At 38.5% G+C, this 27,234-nt stretch overlaps 1 protein-coding gene across 1 annotated transcript; it reads left to right on the top strand.

Annotated features, from left to right (window-relative positions):
• Positions 1-955: 955 nt before the first annotated feature.
• NXPE4 (neurexophilin and PC-esterase domain family member 4) lies at positions 956-25,874 on the top strand (the record flags this gene model as incomplete). The annotated part of the gene is given in 3 exon segments (XM_027577953.1): positions 956-989; positions 25,187-25,606; positions 25,609-25,874. Coding segments are annotated over 3 exon segments (567 nt in total), but the record flags the coding sequence as incomplete, so codon positions are not given.
• Between the last annotated feature and the right edge of the window lie 1,360 nt (positions 25,875-27,234).

Genomic DNA, 27,234 nt, shown 5'->3' with positions numbered 1-27,234 from the left:
TAAATACACAGTAGTGCAGTTACTAGATCATATGGTATTTCTATTTTTTAAAGATTTATTTATTTTAGAGAGCAGGGGGAGGGGCAGAAGGAGAGGGAGAGCAAATTCTCAAGCAGACTCCCTGCTGAGCACAGAGCCCGACACAGGGCTCAGTCCTGGGACCCTGAGATTATGACCTGAGCCAAAATCAAGAGTCGGCTGCTTAACCAAATGAGCCACCTAAGCACCCTGGTATTTCTATTTTTTTTTTAAAGATTTATTTATTTGTTTTGAGAGAGAGAGAGAGAGAGAGTACATGAGACGGGGGAGGATTAGAGGGAGAAGCAGGCTCCTCGCTGAGCAGGGAGCCCGATGCGGGACTCGATCCGGGGACTCCAGGATTACGACCTGAGCTGAAGGCAGTCACTTAACAGACTGAACCACCCAGGTGCCCTGGTATTTCTATTTTTAATGTTTTGAAGAACTTCCATACTGTCCTCCACAGTGGCTATGCAAGCTTTTATTCCCACCACAGTATGAGGATTCCTTTTTTCCCACATCCTCTCCAACACTTATTTTTTGTCTTTTTGATTCTAGCCATTCCGACAGGTATAAGGTGATATTTCACTGTGGTTTTGATAGACTTTCCCTGATGATTAGTGATGTTGAGCATCTTTTCAAGTATCTGTTGGCCAACTGTATGTCTTCTCTTCAAGTTATCTGTCCCCTTTTTATAAAGATTAATTTATTTTAGAGTGTGTGTGCACGTGAGTAGGGGGAGGGGCAGAGGGAGAGAATCCTCAAGTGGACTCCCTGCTGAGTGCGTATCCAGATGTGGGGTGGATCTCATGACCCATGAGACCATGAACTGAGCCAAAACCAAGAGTGGGATGCTCAACCGATTGAGCCACCCAGGTGCCACTCATCTGCCTATTTTTTAATTGGATTATTTGTTTTTCAGATCATTTGAATATCTTGCTACTTGAGCTCTCTACTCAAGGAAGTTACACGTATGTATATTATCTGTTTTTTTTCCTGATTGTTAGAATAATAGTGTGGTTTTTGCCACTTGTTACATTCTGTAGAAACAGAAGTCTTTATTGACTTATTAAAATATTACTTAATTGTGGCATATTTCACATATTATATAATCTACCCATTCCAAGTGTACAGTTGAACCCTCTTTCAAACTACATATATCCACCCATCACCCCTAGAAACCCTGCCTTCGTGATTTGTTGTAACTGAGAGGAGTGTCATAACCCTGAGGAGTATGTTTAAAACATGGCAAATGGTTGGTAAACATTATCCCAAAGGCAAAAGACTGTGCAGTGTGCAGTTAGAAAAGGCCCCTGGATCTGTCCCTCTTTTGCAATCTTATAATTATTTCCTCCTAGCTGCCTTCCTGCCCTCAGACCTCCTCCATTTCAACCTACTTTTTTTTCTGTCTGTGTACAATTACCATAAATCAGTCTTAGAAGAGTCTCATCATCCCAAGATGACCTTTCATGCCCATTTGCTGTTAACCACCCTTCCCATCTCATCCTCATTCCCAGCCCAGCAGCCACTACAGTAGTTTCTGTCTCTATAGCTTTGCCTTTTCTAGACATTTCAAATTTTTTCATATTGCAAGTGGAATCATGCAGTACAGTAGTCTCCTGTGTCTGCCTTCTTTCACTGAGCATAGTAGCTTTGAGTTTCATCCAGAGCCTAGTATATATAAGTAGTTCATTCCTTTTTATTGCTGAATACCATTTACTTACATAGATATGCCACATCCTCCAGTTAACAGACATTCAGGTTTCCTCCAGTTTGGACTTACTGTGAATAAGGCTGCTATGGACATTTGTTCACAAATCCTTGCATGGCTCATTGAATTTTTAGTAATACCTCTTTGTTTTATCATCATTGGTCACTCAACTATAGCAACTGTGGTCTGTAGGCCAAGAAATGGCCCACAGCTTGTTTTTTCAAATAAAATTTTATTGGAACACAGCCCAGCATATGTCTACATATGTGTCCACATTGCAGTACAACAGCAGAATCGAATACTTGTGAGAGAGACACTCAGGCCTGCAAAGCCTTGGATATATACCATCTGGCTCTTTATTGAAAAATAAACTCACCCTGCTCTATAGCTTATAAAGTGAATCTTTAATTTATCACAGTCTATTTTCTAATAATATACTGCTTCATGATTAATGTAGGAACTATTCAGCAGTATAATTCTATTTACTCTCTACTACCTTTGTGCTCCTGTGATCATATAGTTTTATTTCTATTTCTGCTACAAATTCCACAATACATAATATATACATATATATTTTAGGTTGCATTTCTTAGGAGAACCCTGACTAACACACTCTGTATGTTGTGTGTCTTTTTGGGGGGCTGTTAAAAGATTTCTCATCTTCACTTCTCAACAGTTTGATTCTGATATGCCTGGTTGAAGAAGTCTTTGTTTTGTTGTTGGGGTTCATCGAGCTTCTTAGATCTGTGTTTTGGAAATTTCTCAGTCATCATTTCTCCAGATATAGTTACTGCCCCATTATCTCTTTTCCTTTTTTAGGCCTCTAGTTACTTGTATCCTAGACCAGTCGATATTGCCTCACAGATCTTAAGATGTTCTCTTGGAGTTTTTTGCTTTCTTATTTTGGTTTTTTTATTTTGTGTAATTGCTATTGGCTTGTCTTCAAGTTTGCTGTTATTCTTCTGAGTCCAGTCTGCTATAATTCCAATAAAATTTTCATGTCTGCAATTTTTTCATTTTTAACATTTTCTTCTAAGTTCCATCAAAATAATTGGTTATCTTTAGTAATTTTTATCTCTCTGCTGATATTCCCATATCTATTCATGTTGTCCAATTTTTCCACTAGATTTTAACATCTTTGTCATGGTTGTGTTAAAATATCTGTCTACTGATTCCAACAAACAGACTTTGAGTCTTCCTTATGGGACTTGTAATTTTTGACTCTGTGTCAGATATTTTGTATAAACAAATAGTAGATTTTGAAGTAAATAATATTTACCCACTCCCTAAAAAGAGCATGCTCCTTCTGTCAAGTTACCAGCATGCAGGATTGAGTCAATTTAGTCTATATTGAGCTGTGTCTGGACTTTATTATAGCTTTACCTTGTCATTTCATCACTGGTTTTAAAATTTTTGAGGGTAGGGTCAGAGGTTTCTTTCCAATAGACCTTGGATCATATCATGCATAAGACTCCACAGATCTCTTCATGCTTCAGAAACCAGCCACCAAATTTCTAGTTCATGTTGCTAGCTTCTTTGACTCTCTGGGAATTTCTATTTGTTCTCTAGTCTTACTCTTGGATTATTGCATCTTCATAGAATCTTCTACATCCAGGGTCCTTGTGTCTAGCTTTTGGAGAGCACTGCAGTACACTAGATCAGTGCAGCCTCAAGTGCTTTGGAGGCATTTCTCTCAGTCTTCCCCTGTCTCACCAGCCCCCTCATTTGGGCAGGCCACGGCAACGATGAAGGCTTGGACTGCCTCCAAGTAATGTGGCTCAGCTTTCCTACCCTTTCCACAGCTTCAGCAGGCCTTGCGTGTCTCGAAAAGAATCTCTCTCAGCCTTGCTCCTAAATCTCAAGCATAATGTTAGTAAGAACAGATGTCCTAGACTTCCTCCTGGTCTTAGAATGCATTCTGTCTTGCTCTGTTAAGTATGATGCTAATATAGTTTAGATGACAACAAAGCTGACGTATATCAGAATTTGTAACACACATCTAAACAAAACTTAGAAGGAAATTTACCTTGAATACACTTAAAAGGAAAAGTTTTAATTAGATAACTCTTGAGCTTAAGAAACCAGAGGAGACACTCCCAATAAGCAAGTCAGAAAAAAAAAAAATCAATAAATTAGAGAACCAAAAAGCAATAATGAGTGTATGGTTTTATTCTGACACCAAATATGTCATTTTCCTACATACCAATCTATTCTCCAATACCAGCTAGGTGTCTAACAATTCAGTTCTATCACTAATTGTCCAGAGTTAGCACAGACCCCACAGGTTAAGCCCTGCCTCACAAGACAGCCCCCGTATCACATACTACTTGCAAGTCTCAGGGGCCATCTGTATTTCTGACCAACCAGTATCTAAAAATAAAAATGATAATTAAAGATTTTCTTCTAAGCAAGCACTAGACATAGATGGTTTTGCAAGTGACAGTTATCAGACTTTTATGTAAGAGATTATCCTATCTTACACAAGTTGTTTCAGAAAACAAAGGAAAAACCTGCAATTTATCCTATGAAGCCTTATACCAAAGCTGATAAAGACAGTACAATAAAAGAAAATTACTGGCTTATTTAACTTAGGAACATACATATGGAAATCCTAAGTGAAACATTAGCCAAATCTATCAGTATAGAGATAAATAAAATACCTGTACCGGTGATAAGTAACTGTTCAGGGTATCAGAATCCAACTTGATTAGGAATATTAAATAAAACCCTGTATGTGGCCTCATGTTGGTTTTACAAGGGTTATTTTCAACTTAGGGCACCTTGCCAACAGGTGAGTTCTATGCAGTCACCTTTCCAGGTGTGCTATTGGTGCCTTTCCTCTCAGGGTGCATGTGCTGGTTTATGGAACTCATAATCTCAGACCCAATGCCCCTTATTTGTCAATGTTTGCAGCAAGTGTGGTACAATTTGCCTTGTTGTTTCTACCAAGTTCTTCTTGTATTTTCTTTTTTCCCCTGAAAGGTTGATTGCACAAACATTGAGAATCATGTGTAACACCTCTTTGTGAGCATATTCCTAAGGGTAAGATGTGTAATAGTTTAAAAGAAAATTCCTTAATGAGAAAAGATAAAAACTACTATATAATATAGAAAAAAATGCCTTGGCAGGTTATATTCCCAAAATGAATTTTAAGTATTGAAGGAATTGTGTCTATTTTAATGGTATTTGGTATGATTATAGTAGAAATGGGTGTTATTTTGATGCTAAAAATATTTAAAGTATCGGGGGTGGGAGGGAGGGGGTGGCTGGGTGATAGACATTGGGGAAGATATGTGCTACGGTGAGCGCTGTGAATTGTGTAAGACTGTTGAATCACAGATCTGAAACAAATAACGCAACATATTTTAAGAAAAAAGAAAAAGAAGAAGATAGCAGGAGAGGAAGAATGAAGGGGAGTAAGTCAGAGGGGGAGACAAACCAGGAGAGATGATGGACTCTGAAAAACAAACTGAGGTTTCTAGAGGGGAGGAGGGTAGGGGGATGGGTTAGCCTGGTGATGGGTATTAAAGAGGGCACGTTCTGCATGGAGCACTGGGTGTTATGAACAAACAATGAATCATGGAACACTACACCAAAACAAATTATGTAATATATGGTGATTAACATAACAATAAAAAAATTAAAAAAAATATTTAAAGTATCTTCCTATTGAAATTAATAGTAACTGTATTACTTAATGAGAGTTCACTTTTATAATTCGGGTTTAAAAAAAAAAAGATAAATTCCCCTTTAAGGTGAAGTAATTTTGACCTTGGGACCAAATGTGGTTCGTTTTAGGCTCTTTATTAAAAAAAAAGTGGTGCATATTTTCATAGATTCACAGAAGTATTTGATAAGGTTATTTATGTTTATTTATAATAGCTATTTATGATAAAAACTCTCAAAAAAACTAGAAATAGAAAAGAGCATTTATCTTTTCAAAAAAACTATCTGCCAAAAATTCTGCAGCAGTCATTTTACTTAACAGTGGAAATTTAGAAATAGTTCTTTTAAGATATGGAAATGATAAGGATGACCACTGTCATCCCAGGCCAGAACATAAAGGTGAGAATTTAAAAATATAAGAGCTTGACAAGACACAAACTGTCATTATTTGCAGACCATAGGATATCTTCATTTAACCTAGCAAATTGAGAGATTTTGCTCTGAAATACTAACCAATAGATATAAACACGGGGTCAAAGGTTATGCACATATGAAATTTTACTAGAAGTTCCCAAATTGTTCTCCTAAAATTGTCACTTATATCAGCAGTGTATAAATGCTCCTTTATGTCAAATATTTGTCAAATTATAATTTTTATAATTCTAAGTTTGATATATATGGTAAGTGTGACATCTCTGTCACTTTGATTTCAGTTTTCACTTACTTGGTAACTAATAATGTTAAGCATCTTTTCACATATATTAACCATTCAAGTATCATCTTATATGAATTGACTATTCATGTCTTTTCCCTGTTTCTCTGTTTGATTGTCTACTTCTTTGCTTTGGAAAACATTCTTAATGAGCTTTGGGAAAAATTCTTTGACTTTATTGAGTGGACATATAGTTTATGCCTTGCATTTTTACTTTGTTTTAGATTATCTTTTGTTGCATTGAAATTAAAAATTTTAATAGGGTCCAAGATGGCAACATCGCAAGACCCTGAATTTACCTCCTCCATGAACACACTTAATCTACACTTACACATAGAGCAATTATTCCTGAAGAAGAACTGAGGGCTGACTGAACAGCTTCTGCATAACAAAGGATAGAGGCACCACATAGAGAACAAGCAGGAGAGAGAAAGACATGACAACAATGGAACCCCACTCCCAGATGCTGCAAGCTGTGGTGGAGAGGGATGGTACTGAGGGACCGGGAGCAGATTCCTCTGCCCTGGAGAACAGAAAAAAAGTTGTGGTTTAAATGTGCAACTAAAATATAAAAGAATAAACTCTCCACCCAGTGGGGGAAGGGTAGGAAGTGCTGGTAAGCACCACTGTTTACATTCCCCCTCCACTTTGATAGCACACATAGGAGCAGGCCTGCCCCTAGCTGGTCTGTCCCTTCAGTGAGTCCCAGGCCCCTGGTCCACACCAGCCCCAGATGCCCTGGGACCCAGGAAAAAAAAAAGCCACAGCTAAAAACAGCAACTAGAATATAAAGGAACCAGCCTCTAATTCTGCTGCAGAGGAATTGCTGGAATGCTCTTCACGGTTGGAGGGGCAGGCAAGTGCCATTGCTTACATTTCTCTTCCACCTTGATATACAGATGGAAGTCTGCCATCTCAGCCAGCCCCAAGACCATAGACCACACCAGCCTCAGCCATCCCCCAAGGAGGCCCCAGAAGGCAGCCCAGCACTACATGCCCCAGGACACCCCTGCACAGTGCCACCACAGCCTCAGCCATTTCACCAAAGCAACACAGATACAGAGCATCTTGGAACACCCCAGGCCTGTATATGTTTCAGCTACAGTTGTCCCACCAGAGCCCCCCATGTGCAGAGTTCCCCAAGACCTTCTGGCCCCCACACACCTCTGCTGCAGCTGTTCCACCAGGCGGCAACCTGCACAGAGTGCCCCTGGACCCCCTGGTCCATGCTGACTTGAGCTCCAGGCATTCTGTCAGGCACCCCCCAAGTTGAGCACACCGGGGCCACCCAGTCCATACTTGCTTTAGCTCCAGCTGCCCTGCCAGTGTGCCCCTTACATGGAGCATCCCAGGACTTACCCAGCCCCTGCCTGCTTCACTTCAGCTGTCCCACCAGGGTGCCTTCTGTGCAGAGACCCCTGGGCCTTCCAGGCCATACCCATGTTAGCTCCAGCCACCCAACCATGGCAGCCCCAGTGTAGAATATCCCAGGGCTCCCAACCCGTGCTGTCTATAATCCCAGCCAGCCAGCCAAGCCACCAGGTACACACAGTCTATGCAGGGGATATTCTTGCACAAGGCCGTTTCTTCAAATCTAGAAGAAGCAGCTGTTTTGTCCAACTCGGGGGGGGGGGGGGGAGGGACCCACAGGAATTTAAACAAAGGGGACAGAGGAATATGTTCCAAATGAAAGAACAAGACAAAACCTCAGAAGAAGAACTAAACAAAATGAAGACAAGCAACCTATCAGAAAAACAATCCAAAGTAATGGTCATAAAGACAAGAGTGGATGAACTCAGTGGGAACTTCAACAAAGAGAGAAAATATTAAAAACAAATCAACGTGAATAAATAACTGAAATGAAAAATATGCTAGAGGGAATCATTAGCAGATTAGAGGATGCAGAAGAGCAGATCAGTGGTCCAGACAAGGTAATGGAAAGCACCCAAGCTGAACAACAAAAAGAAAAAAGGATAAAAAAATTTGATGACAGGTTAAGAGATCTCTGAGACAACATCAGCTGTACCAACATTTTTGCATTTTAAGGTCCCATAAGAAGAAGAGACCAAGAAAAGGGCGGAAAACTTACTTGAAGAAATAATAGCTGACAACTTCCCTAACCTGGCAAAGAAACAGACATCTGGGTCCAAGAAGCAGAGAGCTCCAAAGAAGATGAACCCTAAGAGGTCCACACCAACACACATAACATTTAAAATTTCAAAGATTAAAGATAAAGAGAGAATCTTAGCAACAGGAGAAAAATAAATTGTTATATACTAGGGAAACTCCATAAGGCTATGAGCTGATTTTTCAACAGAAATTTTGTATGCCAGGGCACCTGGGTGGCTCAGTCGGTTGAGCATCTGCCTTCAGCTCGGGTCATGATCTCCGGTTCCTAGGATTGAGCCCCACATCGGGCTCCCTTCTCAGTGGGGAGTCTGCTTCTCCCTCTCCCTCTGCTGCTCCTCCTGCTTGTGCTCTCTCATGCATGCACTCTTTCTCTCTCTCTCTCTCAAATGAATAAATAAAACCTTAAAAAAAATTTTTTTTGTATACCAGAAGAAAGTGCTATGATCTATTCAAACTGCTGAAAAAGATAAAACCTACAATCAAGAATACTCTAACTGGCAAGATTACTGTTCAGAATGGAAGGAGATATAAAGCGTTTGCCAGACAAACAAAGGTTAAAGAGGTTCATCACCAGTAAAATAGCCTTAAAAATATAAAAGGGACTTCTTTAAGTGGAAAAGAAAAGGCCAGATCTAGAAGTAAGAAAATTATGAAAAACACTCTCATGAGCTAAAGTAAACCTACAATAAAGGTAGTAAATCAATCACTTATAAAGCAGATTAAAAGACCAAAGTAGCAAAGTAAACCTAATTAAGGAACTCACAAAATAAAAAGATATAAAATACAACATCATATATATAAAACAGAGAGTAAAATAATTTTTATAATGTGAACAAATTAATCAACATGAATTTAATATACACTGCTATATGTTTAGGATATTATGTATCAACTTCATGGTAACCACGAACCAAAAATCTATAACAGATACATGATAAAGAGAAGGGAATCCAAGTATAGCACTGAAGAAAGCCATCAAACCATGAAGGAAGAGAGCAAGAAAAGAGAAAAACTACATAAACAACCAGAAAACAATTAAGAAAATGGAAGTCATCACATTACCTATCAGTAATTACTTTAAATGTAAATGGTTTAAAAGCTCAGATCTAAAGAAATAGGGTAGCTGAATGGATAAAAAAAAAAAAACAAGACCCATCTATACGCTGTCTACAAGAGACTCACTTCACACCTAAAGACACAGACAAAGTGAAGGTATGGAAAACACATTCCATGTAAATATAAGTGGGGGGGGAAAGCTGAAATTGTAATACTTAGACAAAATAAATTTTAAAACAAAGGCTATAACAAAATCAAAGAGCATTACATAATTATAAAAGGATCAGTCCAACAGGATATAACAATTGTAAATACCAGTGTACCCAAAATAGAATCACCTAAATACATAAATATTAGCAGACATAAAGGGAGAAATTGACAGTGATACAATACTAGTAAGTAACTTTAACATAGTACTTACATCAATGGGAAGATCACACACACAGAAAATCAGTAAGAAAACAGTGGCTTTAAATAGCACATCAGACCAGATCACTTAGTAGATAGATACAGAACATTCCATCCAAAAAGAGCAGAATACACATTTTTTTTCAAGTGCACATGGAACATTCTTCAGAATAGATCACAAGTCAGGCCACAGAACAAGTTTCAATAAATTTAAGAAGATTGAAATCCTATCAAGCATCTTTTCCAAACACAATGGTATGAAACTATGTCAGTTATAAGGAAAAAAACTGTATAAGTGTGTGTGTAGATAGATAGATACCTGTATTTATATATACACACAATGGAGTGTTAGTTATAAAAAAGAATGAGATCTTGCTATTTGCAACAACACTGGATGGGCCTATGAAGGTATTATGCTAAGTAAAATAAGTCAGAGAAAGACACCCTGTGGTTTCACTTACATGTGGAATATAAAAAGGAAAATAAACAACATAAAACAGAAACAGACTAATTTATGGAACAATCTACTGGTTCCCAAAGGGAAGGCTACAGTGGGAATGGGTGAAATAGGTGAAGGGGATTAAGAGGCAAACTTCCAGTTATAAATAAGTCATGGGGATAAGTACAGCATAGTCACCATAGTCAATAATGTTGTAATAACGCTGTATAGTGACAGATAGTAACTACACTTACCATGGTGAGCACAGTGTAATGTATGGAACTGTTGAATCCCTATATTGTACGCTTGAAGTTAATATAACATTGTATGTTAACTGTACTTCAGTAAAAAATAGAAAAAGAGAATGCCAGGCATGTCAACAACTTAAAAAAGATCACTGATCCTAGATCATCACAACAAATATAGTAATAATGAAAACATTTAAAATATTGGAGAATTACCAAAATGTGACCTAGAGACACAATGTGAGCAAATGCTGTTGAAATCACAGCACTAATAAACTTGCTTGCCACAGGGTTGCCACAAAACTTTAATTTGTAAAAAAAAAAAAAATTAAAAGCAAAGCACAATAAAAAATTTTAAATATAAACATTAATATTCATTAGTTTGTGTTTTTGTTTTAGTGGGTTTTTTTTTCTTTTTTGTCTTTACGAAATCATTTCATACTACAAGGTCACAAATATGTTCTTTTACATTCTCTCCTAAAACTTTTAAAGTTTGGCTTTTCACAATTTAGTAATGAACCTACCTGGAATTTGCATAATGTGGTGTAGGAATCTTATGGTATTTTCCCTCCAGTATGAGCAATCATTTATGAATTGTGCATCCTTTCTGCCAATTTGCAATGACACCTTCTTATTTATCAAACTTTCTTAGTAAGTTGGTTTATGGGCTTTTTATTCTATCATGGTGGTCAATTTGTTTATAGCTGTGCAAATGCCACACGGTCTTAATTATAATTGCTTTTTAATAAATTGATGTCTGGCAGGATAGGCCCTTTATTTTTATCTTTTTCTGCAGATTTGGTTATTTTTGTCCTTGTTGCTCTTCTATATAATAATTAGAATCAGCTTATAAAGGTCTAATAGAATTTGGGGGAGAATTACAATCTTTCTAAACCTTCCTACTGATAAACATGACATACTATTCCATGTATTCCTGCCTTTTATGTCCTTTAACATTTTATAATGTTGTCCCTAAGAATCTTTTATATCTTGTGTTAATTTTATGTGTTACTTTCAATACAGTTTTTACTAATATATTTTCAGTTAGTCTTTGTTACTGCTTTAGAATACAACTGATTTTTATACGTGGATTAATTTCCTAGGGCTACCATAACAAAGTACCACAAACTGTGGCTAAAACAACCTAAATTTAGTCCCTCATAGTTTTGGAAGCCAGGAGCCTGAAATCAAGGTGTCAGAAAGGCCACGTTCCCTCTGAAGACTTAAGGGAAGAATCCTTGTTTGCCTCTCTCATCTTATAGTGACCCCCGGCATTCCTTGCCTTGTGGCAACGTAACTCCAATCTCTACTTCCATCTTCACAGGATCTCCTTTCTGTGTCGCCTTGTCTTTTTTGAAGACATCAGTCATTGACTTTGGGACATCACCTAAACTGAGAATGATCTCATCTTGAGATCCTTAATGAACTACCTCCGCAAAGACCCTATTTCCAAACAAGGTCACCATCTGAGATTCCAGGTGGATGTCAATTTTGGGGAGACAAAACTCAACTCATAATCTTATATCAAACAATTTGACCAAACTTTATTACTTCTAATAATTTGTGGATTTATCTATGTGGACTTTTATGTTATGAAACAGAAAATTTTCTGATTTGTCTCTTCTGTCATTTTTTCCCCCCTTTTTAGGTCTTCTTTCTTTTGCTACACTCCAGGAAAATGTTGAATAAAAGTTGTGGTGACAAACAATTTTAATTTCTTCCTAACTAGTGTAAATTCTTCTAAAATTTTACAAGTAAGCATAATGTATTGGATGTAGGATTTTAAATAAATATCCTTTATTATACTAATCAAGTTTCTATTTCTAGTTTACTGAGAGGTTTTTACATTGTTTTATTTTTTAATTATAAACGAGTCCTGCATTTTATTGACATTTTTTCAGCATCAAGTGAAAGGTTCACCTTTCCTTCATCTAAATGTTAATGTGGTTGTCAGGGAGGAAAAACTGTTCCTCTATTCCCTCCTGCTTAGTAACGGGAGTCCTGTGAATTACACTGACAAAAGACAGAGTAACATGAAGAAAAAAAGGTTTATATAAGTGCATATGGAAGCCAACAAAAAAGTAGCTGTCTTATTAAATGTTTAAAGTTGGAGGCTTATCCATCTAATTTACTAGGGAAGAGGGAGGAGGGAGAAAAGCTCTTGGGGAAGAACAAATAGAGACAAAAAATAGAGACAAAAAAAGACAATCTGTTTTTTTTAGAAGAACAAGTAGGATATAAGAAAGTTTATGATAAAGTTGGTTTATGCAGGTGCCATTGGTCGTTTTCATGGCCATGAAACTCCCAGAGGGACATTTATGGTAGCCTCCTTTCCCAGAAGTTGCTGCTCTTCGGCAGATAAGGGATGTTCCAAGAAGGCTTCTATCCGCATCTACTGAATGTCAAATGTCTTCGGCTTAAAATAAGCTCTGTATGAACCCTTGGGTTCTGAGTTGGGTCCCTCATGGCAAAATACGATGGACGTCCATCGTTGTCTTCCTGGGACAAAATGAAGCCATGATGGTTTTCTTCCCCCATATATTACGGAATTCAATTGAGTAGTCATCTATTTAGGATTATTCAGCTCTGTCCTGTGGTAAAATTAATTTTTCCTTTCTTTACTTTCCTCACAAAATAGTGTGAGGAATTTTCAGCCTTTTTTTTTTTTTTAAAGATTTTACTTATTTGACAGAGTGATAGCAAGAGCAGGAACACAAGCAAGGGGAGTGGGAGAGGGAGGAGAAGCAGGCTTCCCGCCAAGCAGGGAGCCCGATGCGGGGCTCGATCCCAGGACCCTGGGATCATGACCTGAGCTGAAGGCAGACGCTTAACGACTGAGCCACCCAGGCACCCCTCAGCCTTTTTTTTAATTTCTAAATAGTTTATATAACATAGGTAAAAAGAGTAGAAATCAGGCAAAACTTGTGCTTTGTCGTACACGTTGGAGAGTTTTTTTTAATGAATTTATATTCTTTAATGTACTTCAAATTTTTTAATAAATTTAATTTTTTAAAGGTTTTATTTGGGAGAGAGAGAGAAAGAGAGCATGAGCGGGGGGGGGCAGAAGGAGAGGGAGAAGCAGGCTCTCTCTGGAGCAGGGAGCCTGATGTGGGATTCAATCCCAGGACCCTGAAATCATGACCTGAGCTGAAGGCAGACACTTACTGGACTGAGCCACCCAGGCACCCCTAATAAATTTAATTTTTTAAAACAGTTTTTGGTTTACAGAAAAATGGGGAAGATAGTAGAGTTCCCAAATACTTTTGCATTCTTGTATTATTAACATATTATCATCAAACATTTATATTATGGTATAAACATATATGTAGTATATATTACTATGATAACACATTTGCTATGGTATATTGTTATAATTAATGAGCCAATATTGATACATGGTCATTAACTAGGAACTATATTCAGATTTCTTTAGTTTTTAATCTAATGTCCCTTTTTCTGTTCCAAGATCCTGTGTTACATTTAGCTGACATGTCTTTTTAAATTCCTTTTGGCTATAATAGTTTTTCAGACTTCACTTGTTTTTGATGACATGATTTTGAAGAGTACTGATCAGGTATTTCACATAAAATGTTTAGCAATTGGGATTTATCTGGTATTTTTCTCATGGTTAGGTTGAAGTGATGGGTTTGGAGAAGACTACAGAGGTGAAGTGTCATTTTTATCACTGTATATCAAGGGTACATCTTATCAGTATGATTTGTCACTATCGATGTTGCCTTGGTCACCTGGCTGAGGATCTTTGTCAGCTTTCTCTCCTGTCCGGTTACTCTTCCTGCCCCACCGCTGTTCCATATTCTTTCGAAGAAAGGTATTATGCATAGAATAATTACGTTTTTTGAGTTTATTTCTTCTCCCATCAATTTTATTGTCATATATTTTGAAAATAGTTTCTGTCTCATGCTTTGCAAATGTATAGATATAGTTATTTTAGTATTCTCATGATTTCAAAAGTCTTTGTGCCAGCTATAGTAAACCCTTTTTTATTCCCCAAATTATTTGTATATTTTCCCTTTCTATTGATCACATTTATTGGAAAGTTGCACACTTTCTAGTTTTGTTCTAAGAATTAGCTTTTTATTCTGTTGGTTATTACTTCTTTGTTTTAGCTCCTTTTAACACCTGCTATTTTACTTACGATTCCCTTACTTTAAGTTCACCATGCTATTCCTTTACTATTCCTGACATGGACATTTAGCTCATTTGGTCTTAATTCTTACTGCTATTTGATAGCTATATTTACAGTTATAAATTTCCCTCTCAGTATAATTTGGTGGCATTCTACATCATTTGATAAAGGGAATCTCATTAAAATTCGCTGTCAAAATCTTGTGATTTCATTGTGATTTACATTTAAATAATGAATTTAACAGTTGTTGACGTTATCCTTGTGAGCCAGTACGTGGTCTATTTTTTTTTTTATTTTCGCATGTACTTGAAAGTAATGTAGTCTCTGCTGGTTTGTTTGGATTTTACCTTGCCTTCCTGGAATTCTTCTGGATGTCGACCTATTTATTCCTTTGCTCTGTATGTTTTAACTTGTCTTTCCATATTTTTTCAACTCTTTTTTTTTTAAATTTTTTATCATAACAGTTAATCATCATACATTACATCATTAGTTTCTGATGTAGTGTTCCATGATTCACCGCCTGTGCACAACACCCAGTGCTCCATGCAGAACGTGCCTTCTTTAATACCCACCACCAGCTAACCCATCCTCCCACCCCCCTCACCTCTACACCCCTCAGTTTGCTTCTCAGGGTCCATTGTCTCTCATGGTTCATCTCCTCCTCCGATTTCCCCCCCTTCATTCCCACAACCTGCTATCTTCCTCTTTTTTTTTTTTTCTTAACATATATTGCATTATTTGTTTCAGAGGTACAGATCTGTGATTCAACAGTCTTGCACAATTCACAGCACTCACCATAGCACATGCCCTGCCCAATGTCTATCACCCAGCCACCACATCCCTCCCACCACCCACCACTCCAGCAACCCTCAGTTTGTTTCCTGAGATTAAGAATTCCTCATATCAGTGAGGTCATAGGATACATGTCTTTCTCTGATTGACTTATTTCACTCAGCATAACACGAGTTCTATCCACATCGATGAAAATGGCAAGATCTCATTCCTTTTGATGGCTGCATAATATTCCAGAGTGTGTGTGTCTGTGTGTGTGTGTGTGTGCGTGTGTGTGTGTGTCTGGGTGTGTGTATATATACCACGTCTTCTTTATCCATCCATCTGTTGATGGACATCTTGGCTCTTTCCACAGTTTGGCTATTGTAGATATTGCTGCTATAAACATCGGGGTGCATGTACCCCTTTGGATCCCTAGATTTGTATCTTTGTGGTAAATACCCAGTAGTGCAATTGCTGGATCATATAGTAGCTCTATTTTCAACTTTTTGAGGACCCTCCCTACTGTTTTCCAGAGTGGTTGCACCAGCTTGCATTCCCACCAAGAGTGTAGGAGGGTTCCCCTTTCTCCACATCCCCGCCAACATCTGTCGTTTCCTGACTTGTTAATTCTAGCCATTCTGACTGGTGTGAGGTGGTATCTCATTGAGGTTTTGATTTGGATTTCCCTGAGGCCGAGCGACGTTGAGCACTTTTTCATGTGTCTGTTGGCCATTTGGATGTCTTCTCTGGAAAAATGTCTGTTCATGTCGTCTGCCCATTTCTTGATTGGATCATTTCTTCTTTGGGTGTTGAATTGGATAAGTTCTTTAAGGATTTTGGATACTAGCCCTTTATCTGATATGTCATTGGCAAATATTTTCTCCCATTCTGTCGGTTGTCTTTTGGTTTTGTGGACTGTTTCTTTTGCTGTGCAAAAGCCTTTTATCTTGATGAAATCCCAATAGTTCATTTTTACCCTTGCTTCCCTTGCCTTTGGTGATCTTTCTAGGAAGAAGTTGCTGTGGCTAAGGTCAAAGAGTTTGCTGCCTGTGTTCTCCTTTAGGACTTTGACGGACTCCTGTCTCACATTGAGGTCTTTCAACCATTTGGAGTCCATTTTTGTGTGTGGTGTAAGGAAATGGTCCAGTTTCATTCTTCTGCATGTGACTGTCCAATTTTCCCAAAACCATTTGTTGAAGAGACTGTCTTTTTGCCATTGGACATTTTTCCTGCTTTGTCGAAGATTAGTGGACCATAGAGTTGAGGGTCCATTTCTGGGCTCTCGATTCTGTTCCATTGATCTATGTGTCTGTTTTTGTGCCACTATCATACTATCTTGACGATGACAGCTTTGTAATAGAGCTGGAAGTCCAGAATTGTGATGCTGCTAGCTTTGCTTTTCTTTTTCAACATTCTTCTGGCCATTTGGGGTCTTTTCTGGTTCCATACAAATTTGAGGACAATTTGTTCCATTTCTTTGAAAAAAGTGGATGGTATTTTGATGGGGATTGCATTGAATGTGTAGATTACTCTAGGTAGCATTGACATTTTCACAACGTTTGTTCTTCCAATCCATGAGCATGAAACGTTTTTCCATTTCTTTGTGTCTTCTTCAATTTCTTTCATGAGTATTTTATAGTTTTCTGAGTACAGATCCTTTGCCTCTTTGGTTAGATTTATTCCTAGGTAGCTTATGGTTTTGGGTGCAATTGTAAATGGGATCGACCCCTTAATTTCGTTGTCTTCTGTCTTATAGTTGGTGTATAGGAATGCCACTGATTTCTGTGCATTGATTTTATACCCTGCCACTTTACTGAATTCCTGTGAGTTCTAGCAGTTTTGGGGTGGAGTCTTTTGGGTTTTCCACATAAAGTATCATATCATCTGCACACAGTGAGAGTTTGACTTCTTCTTTGCCGATTTGGATGCCTTTGATTTCTTTTTCTTTTCTGATTGCTGTGGCTAGGACTTCTAATACTATGTTGAATAGCAGTGGTGAGAGTGGACATCCCTGCCGCGTTCCTGACCTTAGGGGAAAGGCTCTCAGCTTTTCCCCAATGAGAATGATATTTGCTGTAGGTTTTTCATAGATGGCTTTTATGATATTGAGGTATGTACCCTCTATCCCTATACTCTGAAGAGTTTTGATCAAGAAAGGATGCTGTACTTTGTCAAATGCTTTTTCTGCATCTAGTGAGAGGATCATATGATTCTTGTTCTTTCTTTTGTTAATGTATTGCATCACGTTGATTGATTTGCGAATGTTGAACCAACCTTGCAGCCCAGGGATAAATCCCACTTGGTTGTGATGAATAATCCTTTTAATGTACTGTTGGATCCTATTGGTTATTATTTTGGCGAGAATTTTTGCATCCATGTTTATCAAGGATATTGGTCTGTAATTCTCCTTTTTGATGGGGTCTTTGTCCTGTTTGGGGATCAAGGTAATGGTGGCCTCATAAAACGAGTTTGGAAGTTTTCCATTTCTATTTTTTGGAACAGTTTCAGAAGAATAGGTTTTAATTCTTCTTGAAATGTTTGGTAGAATTCCCCTGGGAAGCCATCTGGCACTGGGCTTTTGTTAGTTGGGAGATGTTTGATGACTGCTTCAATTTCCTTAGTGGTTATAGGTCTGTTCAGGTTTTCTATTTCTTCCTGGTTCCGTTTTGGTAGTTGATACATCTCTAGGAATGCATCCATTTCTTCCAGGTTATGTAATTTGCTGCCATAGAGTTGCTCATGATATGTTCTTATACTTGTTTGTATTTCTTTGGTGTTGGTTGTGATCTCTCCTCTTCCATTCATGCTTTTGTTGATTTCAGTCCTTTCTCTTTTCTCTTTGATAAGTCTGGCCAGGGGTTTATCAATCTTGTTAATTCTTTCAAAGAACCAGCTCCTAGTTTCGTTGATCTGTTCTACTGTTCTTTTGGTTTCTAGTTCATTGATTTCTGCTCTGATCTTTATTATTTCTCTTCTCCTGCTGGGATTAGGACTTTATTTGCTGTTCTTTCTCCAGCTCCTTTAGGTGTAGGGTAAGGTTGTGTATTTGAGAATGTTCTTTTTCTTGAGAAAGGCTTGTATTGCTATGTACTTTCCTCTCAGGACTGCCTTTGCTGCATCCCAAAGATTTTGGACAGTTGTGTTTTCATTTTCATTGGTTTTCATGAATTTTTAAAATTCTTCTTTAATTTCCTGGTTGACCCATTCATTCTTTAGTAGGATGCTCTTTAGCCTCCATGTATTTGAGTTCTTTCCGACTTTCCTCTTCTGATTGAGTTCTAGTTTCAAAGCATTGTGGTCTGAAAATATGCACGGAATGATCCCAGTCTTTTGGTACCGGTTGAGACCTGATTTGTGACCTAGGATGGGATCTATTCTGGAGAATGTTCCATGGGCACTAGAGAAGAATGTGTATTCCGTTGCTTTGGGATGGAATGTTCTGAATATGTCTGTAAAGTCCATTTGGTCCAATGTGTCATTTCAAGTCTTTATTAACTTGTTGAACTTTTGCTTAGATGATCTGTCCATTTCAGTCAGGGGGGTGTTAATGTCCCCCACTATTATTGTATTGTCAATGTGTTTCTTTGCTTTTGTTATTAATTGCCTTATATAATTGGCTGCTCCCGTGTTAGGGGCATAAATATTTACAACTGTTACATCTTCTTGTTGGATAGACCCTTTAAGTAGGATATAGTGTCCTTCCTCATCTCTTATCACAGTCTTTGTTTTAAAATCTAATTGTCTGATATAAGGATTGCCACCCCAGCTTTCTTTTGGTGTCCAGTAGCATGGTAAATGGTTTTCCACCCCCTCACTTTCAATCTGGAGGTGTCTTTGGTTCTAAAATGAGTCTCTTTCAGTGTCTTGTTTTTGAATCCAATCTGATAGCCTGTGTCTTTTGATTGGGGCATTTAGCCCATTTACATTCAGGGTAACTATTGAAAGATATGAATTTAGTGCCATTGTATTGCCTGTAAGGTGACACTTACTGTATACTGTCTGTGTTCCTTTCTGATCTATGCTGCTTTTAGGATCTCTCTCTGCTTAGAGGGCCCCTTTCAATATTTCTTGGAGGGCTGGTTTCGTGTTTGCAAATTCCTTTAGTTTTTGTTTGTCCTGGAAGCTTTTTCTCTCTCCTTCTATTTTCCATGAGAGCCTAGCTGGATATAGTATTCTTGGCTGCATATTTTTCTCGTTTAGTGCTCTGAAGATATCTTGCCAATCCTTTCTCGCCTGCCAGGTCTCTGTGGATAGGTCTGTTGCCAATCTAATGTTTCTACCATTGTAGGTTACATATCTCTTCTCCTGAGCTGCTTTCAGGTTTTTCTCTTTGTGTCTGAGACTCGTAAGTTTTACTGTTTGATGTCGGGGTATTGACCTATTTTTACTGATTTTGAGAGGGGGTTCTCTGTGCCTCCTGGATTTTGATGCCTGTTTCCTTCCCCACATTAGGGAAGTTCTCTGCTATAATTTGCTCCAGTGTACCTTCTGCCCTTCTCTCTCTTTCTTCTTCTTCTGGGATCCCAGTTATTCTAATGTTGTTTCATCTTATGGTATCACTTATCTCTCGAATTCTGCCCTCGTGATCCTGTAGTTGTTTATCTCTCTTTTTCTCAGCCTCTTTATTTTCCATCATTTGGTCTTCTATATCCCTGATTCTCTCTTCTGCCTCATTTATCCTAGCAGTTAGCACCCCCATTTTTTATTGCACCTCATTAATAGCCTTTTTGATTTCGACTTGGTTAGATTTTAGTTCTTTTATTTCTCCAGAAAGGTTTCTCTAATAACTTCCATGCTTTTTTCAAGCCCAGCTAGTATCTTTAAAGTCATGATTCTGAACTCTAGGTCCAACATCATACTAATGTCCATATTGAGTAGGTCCCTGGCAGACAGTACTACCTCTTGTTCTTTTTGTTGAGGTGATTTTTTCCATCTTGTCATTTTGTCCAGAGGAGACTAGATGAATGAGAGAACAAAATGCTAACAGGGTAACAATATCCCCAGAAAATATACTCTAAACAAATCAGAAAAGATGGGAAGCCAGGGGAAAAGAAAGGGAAAGAAAGAAAAAAGAAAAAGAAAAAGATAAAAACAAACAAAAACAGAACAAAAAAAAAGAATATGATCACATATGATCAGGCTGGTGCATAGATCAGTGTCACACACTAGATTTTGGGTGTATTTTCGTCTGTTAGAAGAAAGCACCTCCCAAATTTTTAAAGAAAGAAAAACATATATGTACACAAATAAGGGTTGATACGATGAAGGGATGCAATATGACTGTAAAGATGCAAATTATAAAAAATTTTATAAAAGGAATTGATAAGAAGTTGTTTGAAAAATGAAAGAAGAGGTTTTAAAAAGGAAGGGAGAGAATGTGATTAGGCAGGAGACTAGAACAAAGCCATACACTAGAGATTTAGGTTATATTTTGATCTGTTAGAAGAAACTGTATCTCAAAATTTTAAAGAGAGAACAACTTATATATATATATATGCCAAAAATAAGGGTAACTACTTTGAAGGGATAGAATATGACTCTAAAAATGAAAAATAAACATGTTTTTTAAAAACGGAATGATAAGTTGTTGGTTGAAAAAGGGAAAAAGAAAAATTCAAAAAAAAGGAGAGTTAAAAACAATTAACTTTGAAAAACTAAAGAATCATGGTAAAAAAGCCATGAATTCTATGTGCAGTATTCCCCTAGCGCTGGAGTTCAGTTCTCATTGATCAGTAAATTTGGTCTTGGCTGACTCTTCTTGCTGATTTTCTGGGGGAGGGGCCTGTTGCTGTGGTTCCCAAATGTCTTTGCCGGAGGCGGAATTGACCCTCCCTTGTTGGTCCGGGCTAAGGAATCTGCTTGGGTTTGTTCTCAGGAGCTTTTGTTCCCTGCAAGCTCTCGGTACAGCTTTGGAGGACGAGAGTGAAAATGGTGACCTCCCAATCTCCGCCCAGAGGAGCTGAGAACTCGGGGCCCCGCTCCTCAGTGTGCCCCCAGAGAAAAGCAGTCAATCACTCCTGTCTCCCCGGTCTCTGGCCGCACTCCGTGCTCACCCGGCCTGTGACCGAGCGTTTCTATCTCTGGCACCCGACCCCGTGTGGAGTCTCCAAACCCAGCAGATCCCTGCAGTGCGCTGCCGCGCGGCTCCTCCCAGGGGAGGAAGGGGAGTCTCCCCGGATCTGCCGCCTGTTGGGTCCCTGCTGGAGGAGCAGTGGCCCGACTGGGCTGCGGATCACAGTTTATGGCAACCCTGAGCTGAGAGCCCGCGCCTCAGCTCGGTCTCTGCAGCCGGCTTCCCTGCTCTGATCCCTGGGAGCTCTGCCGCACTCAGGCACCCCCGGTCTTCCTGTGACCCCCAGGGTCCTGAGACCACACTGTCCCACGAGGGTTTCCCCTGCCCCCCTCCCCCCCCAGCTTAGCCACTGGAGTGATGTCCCTCAGCGGAGCTGACTTCTAAAAGGTCCGATTTTGTGCTCCGCAGCTCTAGCACTTGCCAGAAGCGGGAGACGGAGGCCCCCTCCCCCATCGTCTATCCTCCCAAATATCGCCTCTGATTCACTTCTCCGCACGTCCTCCCTTCCAGTATGTGGTCGCTTTTCTGTTCAGAGAGTTGTTGCTATTCTTTTCTTTGATCTCCTGTTGAGTTCGTAGGTGTTCAGAATGGTTTGATTGCTATCCAGCTGAATACCTGAGACCAGAGGAAATCCAGGTCTCTTACTCCTCCGCCATCTTGCTCCGCCCTCCTCTTCTTCATATTTCTTAATCACCAAAACTTTTCAAGACGTCATTGTCTTTCCTTTAAAAAAATACATTCATCTGACTGGAAGGGAGCATGTGTAGGAAAGGTTTATTACATCCCTATCCCTATGCATACGTCAGTATGTAGCCAGCATGCTCACAAAAGCACTGAAAGAGCTGAAAATAATGTAAAATTTTATACTGTCATTTTCTACAGTTGGCATGATGCTTAAGGGTATGAATTCTAGATCCAGATGCCCTGCGAGCAAAATCTGGCTTCTCCCTGTCCTATCTGGGTAATCACGGGCAAGTTACATAACTACTGTCCCTCTAAGTTTCTTCATCTGTAAAACTGAGAGGAAAATAGTAGCCACCTGGTAAAATGAAGTAATATATACAATGCCTTTAGAATTGTTTGTTACATAGGTGAGTCCTCTTTGGTGTAACCTATCATCCGTATTATCATTACATGAAAAGAGAGATTCCAGGAGCAAGACAATGACTTTGCATCAGTTAGAAATAATACTTAAAAGCACAGGCTGTGTTGTCTAATGTACATAGCCTGTGCACTTAGAAGCTATGGCCTTTGGCATGTTACTTATTTTCTGTGCCTCATTTTCCTCATCCAGCTACAAATAATATTATCTGGTGGTTGTTATGAAGACTAAGTGAGATAATCGTTATCAAATACTTAACACATGTTGCCCAGTGAACAAGAGCGACTGCAGCTGTGTCCCATGTCCAAGTTGGGGCTGGAATCCAGTGGCTAGAATGCTAGTCCAGTTGCTCTGTTTACTAAACCAAGGATGCACCAGTAATAATACAGAATTCACTAGTAGATCTTAGCACTATTAACTGGCAAACTGTGACTGCCTGCCTACTGGGTCCTGGGTCCTGGCTGTCATCACTGAGAATAGTGCACCCTCTGTGGCTCCATTATGACCTTTCTGACATGATATCACTCTTGTGATCTCAAACTTAGAAGGTCAGCTGATCCTCCCAATAAAAAGAGAAAATAGGGGACTTGTCTCCAAGAAATAGGTAGAATTCCCAACAAAAGGGGGAGAGTTGTAAATTATGACCTCTGAACTCCTCCAGACCTCAGTTTCCTCATCTATAAAATTCAGGGTCCGATGGTAATCTTTAGCATCACTTTCTATAACAGTGAGTCTCTTAGGCTATAGAAAGCACAGAATTTAATGAGTTACCTCCTTCTTTGTCTAACCTTTTAAATTGTAGCAAAATGTCTGTTGCACATTTTCTTAAAAGTTAAATTTTATAGCAGGCTTTGTAAAAGGAAATTGAAGTAAATTAGAAGCAGAATGAAGACAATGATACTGCCATTTTCCTTCAACTAATGCTCCAGAGTCTATTTTCAAATGCTGTGGGTGAAAACTTTAAATGTAGCCCTTTACTTCAAAGATGGCACTTGTTACAAAGCATTAATAATCCTTTTCTACATATTTTCCTCAGAACTTCTAACTACAAAGCAGCTGGCCCCAATAGTCTGATAAAGGCCTAATTTATAGGATGAAAAGTGGAAGGACTTAATTTTATTCATATTATACTCATATTTTCATGAGTTCTAAGATTGAGTAGACAGTTTTCATAAGAATTGGGAGCAACTTCAAATTGAGGTGCAGATTCTGTCACTAACTGTGTAATCTTGAACAGGTCATTTCATCTCTTGATTTTCTACAACATGACAATTAAGTGTATGTGTGTGTGTGTGTGTGTGTGTGTGTGTGTGTGTGTGTGTGTGTAGCAGTTGGTTTCACTTTCCACAGTTTGAGTTACTGTCAATGACAGCCTGGAAGCAGATCATCCTCCTAACTGAGGATGTCAGAAGGTCAGTAGTAGCCTCAGTCAATGTCACAGTGCCTACATCACTCACTTCAATTCATCTCATCACGTAGGCATTTTATCATCTCACATCATCACAGAAAAAGGATGTGTCCAGTACAAGAAGATATTTTCAGAGCGATCACATTTACATAACTTTATTGCAGTATATTGTTATAATGGTTCTATTTTATTTTCATTGTTAATCTCTTACTTTGCCTGATTTATAAATTAAATTTTATCATAAGTATGTATATATAGGAAAAAACATTGTGTGTGTGTATATATATACACACACACACCCTATATATATATATATACCCTATACACACACACACACATACATACATATATATATTTTGCTATCTGCATTTTCAGACATCCACTGGGGCTCTTAGAATGTATCCTGAATGGATAAGGAGGACTAGTGTGTGTGTGTGTGTGTGTGTGTGTGTGTGTGTGTGTGTGTGTGTGTGTATAGAGGGAGAGGAGCATGATTTGAGGTATATGAATATATCTAAATAAATGCTTTGTAAACTATGAAGCCCTTCACAAATGAATAGTAATACCATTATAGATGAGATGCTCAGTAACGTTCTAAGCATATGTAAAGGAAACACAAAAGTATAGAATATAATTCCAAGGATGCCAGAGTGGCTCAGGTCATGATCCCAGGGTCCTGGGATGGAGTCCCCCATTGGGCTCCCTGCTCAGGGGGAAGCCTGCTTCTCCCTCTGCCTGCCACTCCTCCTGCTTGTGCCCACTCACTCTCTCTCTGATAAATGAATAAAATCTTATATATATATATATGTATATATATATATATATATATATATATATATATACATACACACACACACACACACACACACATACATACATACATACATATATATAATTCCAGTCTTAGGGAAACTTAGAGTATTTGGAGAAATAGGTTTACTTGGTTTTTTTAAAATGTAAAAACACTAATTAGTACTTTATCTATCCTCAAGCTATTAAGCTCACAAGATGTACAAAATAATACCTAAAAAGTTAACTACATCATGCTCCAATGAAGTTGCTTCAGTGATTACCATCCCCACTCAATTTGCTTCTACGTGATTCTACAAGGGAGCATATATAACTTCTTATCTGTAGAACACTTTGGATTATTCAAATAATTTTCACAACTATTCCTTCATTTAAGCCTATAATCAGTCATGATTAACTTATTATAAACACCAAAACTTTTCTTCTGTCTTTATGATCTTTATAACTTTATACTTGTTTCATTTTGGGATTGCCTATTTGTCATCAGCACGGAAGTCAGTGGATCTACATGAATCTGGAAAACTTCAACACCAACTTGCTGTGGACTTGGACGAGAAGATCAACATCCAGTGGCAAAAACATGGTTACCCTTTGGTTGGCTCATTGAGCTATTCAGTGAAAGAAATTGAGTACATCGCACGAGTCATTGACAGAACTGGAGGAGGAAGAAACATTATCGTTGTAATTTCTCTGGGCCAGCATTTCAGACCCTTCCCCATTGATGTTTTTATCCGAAGGACCCTCAATATCCACAAAGCTGTTCAGCGTCTTCTTCTGAGAAGCCCAGACACTATGGTTATTATCAAGGCAGAAAACATCAGGGAGATGCACGGTGATGTGGAAAGATTCAGTGACTTTCATGGTTATGTCCAGTATCTTGCCATTAAGGATATTTTTCAAGACCTCAGTTGGGCATCATTGATGCCTGGGATATAACAATTGCATATGGCACAAATAATGTCCACCCACCTCACTCTGTAGTCAGAAATCAAGTTAGTATATTGCTAAAGTATATTTGCTAGATAACACCTCTGAAATCCATTCACTTAATTAAAAACATTTATAAAGTGTTTGCTATCATGCCAGTTCCTATATTTGGCTCTGAACTCCCAATTAGCATGAGAGAATCTGCACTATGGCTAATCCATAAACCACCAATTCAACCAAATAAATTATTTCTAATTGGGCCTCCACTTAAAAATAAAAACTAAAAGTGCCCATGAAAAGGACCTACACTTCTTGATCAGAGTCCTGCTACTCTTAACAAATGAGAAGTCAAGACCTAATGGTTAAAAGTTGTCTCTGGTTCATGGAAATCCAGTGCAATAAAGTTATTCTAAAATATTTGGAGAAAGCAGTCCCATTTTCTTGTTTCTGCTGCTAAAGACAAGCTCAAGATGATTTCCAAGTGGCAAGAGCAGTCCTGTAAGGCAGTTCTCCATGTCCGCAGTCCTAGCGGAGCAACAAAATTCTAAGCAAGGCTCCCTGGATACTGAAAATCTCTGACTTTTCTCTCCCTGTAAGAACTCCCACTGCTGGAAGCTAATCTGATTTGATAGAATTTATCTTCCAGGAATACAGAACAATACAGGTAAAGACACAGTTCCCTAGAATTCAAGAAGCTGAGCTTCAGTCCTTTTGTTGACAGTAATTTTACAACTTTGGATAAAGCACTTCAGATCTCTGGGCCTATTTCCCAAAATAAGGACTCAGTTTAAGACTTGTGATTTTTTTTCAAACCTTGGTCTGTGCAGATCTGGGTGCTGTAGGTGGTACTTCAGGTACTGCCTGGAGGGCAGGACTTGGGTGCCTGGTGGGCAGGGTACAAGTTCTGCCGCACATTTCAGCCAAGCTATCAGCCAGGTTAACCTATAGGTGTGTTGAACTTGTGGGAGGGCTTTTGATTTGAAGAGAGCTCCACTGCTTAAAACATGTTGGAAAACCATGATGTAGATAATCAACAACATTGGTTTCTCTTATCTACACATGTAGGTTAACATTTTAATCTCTTTCTCTTGCATTTTAACAGACCTTCCCAAAACTTGACCAAACAAGAATGATTGATAGAATTTCAGTTGAAAGAGGCAGTATAATTATTATAAAACAATTTGGCATCCTATTCTTCCTTAATTTTTCACTCTAAACCATGCCCCAGATGCCACCGGGCCTCTGACCTACTCTTGATGCTTCTAAGAAAGAACAATTATAATAGAAACATAATCTATTTATCCAGTTTCCTCTGGGTAAGGGATAATAAATTTTCTACTTATTTGCCATGTTCACGGTTCAGTGCCCAGTAAACATTCAGATGGTCAAAAAATATTATGTGCCAGGAACTGTTCTAGTCTTTAGAGATAAAGTGGTCAAAAAGACACATGAATTCTCTGCCATCAAAGAATTTACACTGTAATAAAAAAGATAAAGATATAAATTCCAACCTGCTAAAGTAGTATCAACAAAGTGTATGATGTAATATAGCGGGCAGTGATGGCATGCTGGTGATGGAGGTGACAAGTATAGTTGAGAAGGCATCCC

This window comes from Zalophus californianus, chromosome 11 (assembly GCF_009762305.2).
Source record: "Zalophus californianus isolate mZalCal1 chromosome 11, mZalCal1.pri.v2, whole genome shotgun sequence".
NCBI classification, from domain to species: domain Eukaryota; kingdom Metazoa; phylum Chordata; class Mammalia; order Carnivora; family Otariidae; genus Zalophus; species Zalophus californianus.
The sequence above is the reverse complement of the archived record's forward strand: the minus strand, read 5'-3'. Positions and strand labels throughout refer to the sequence as shown.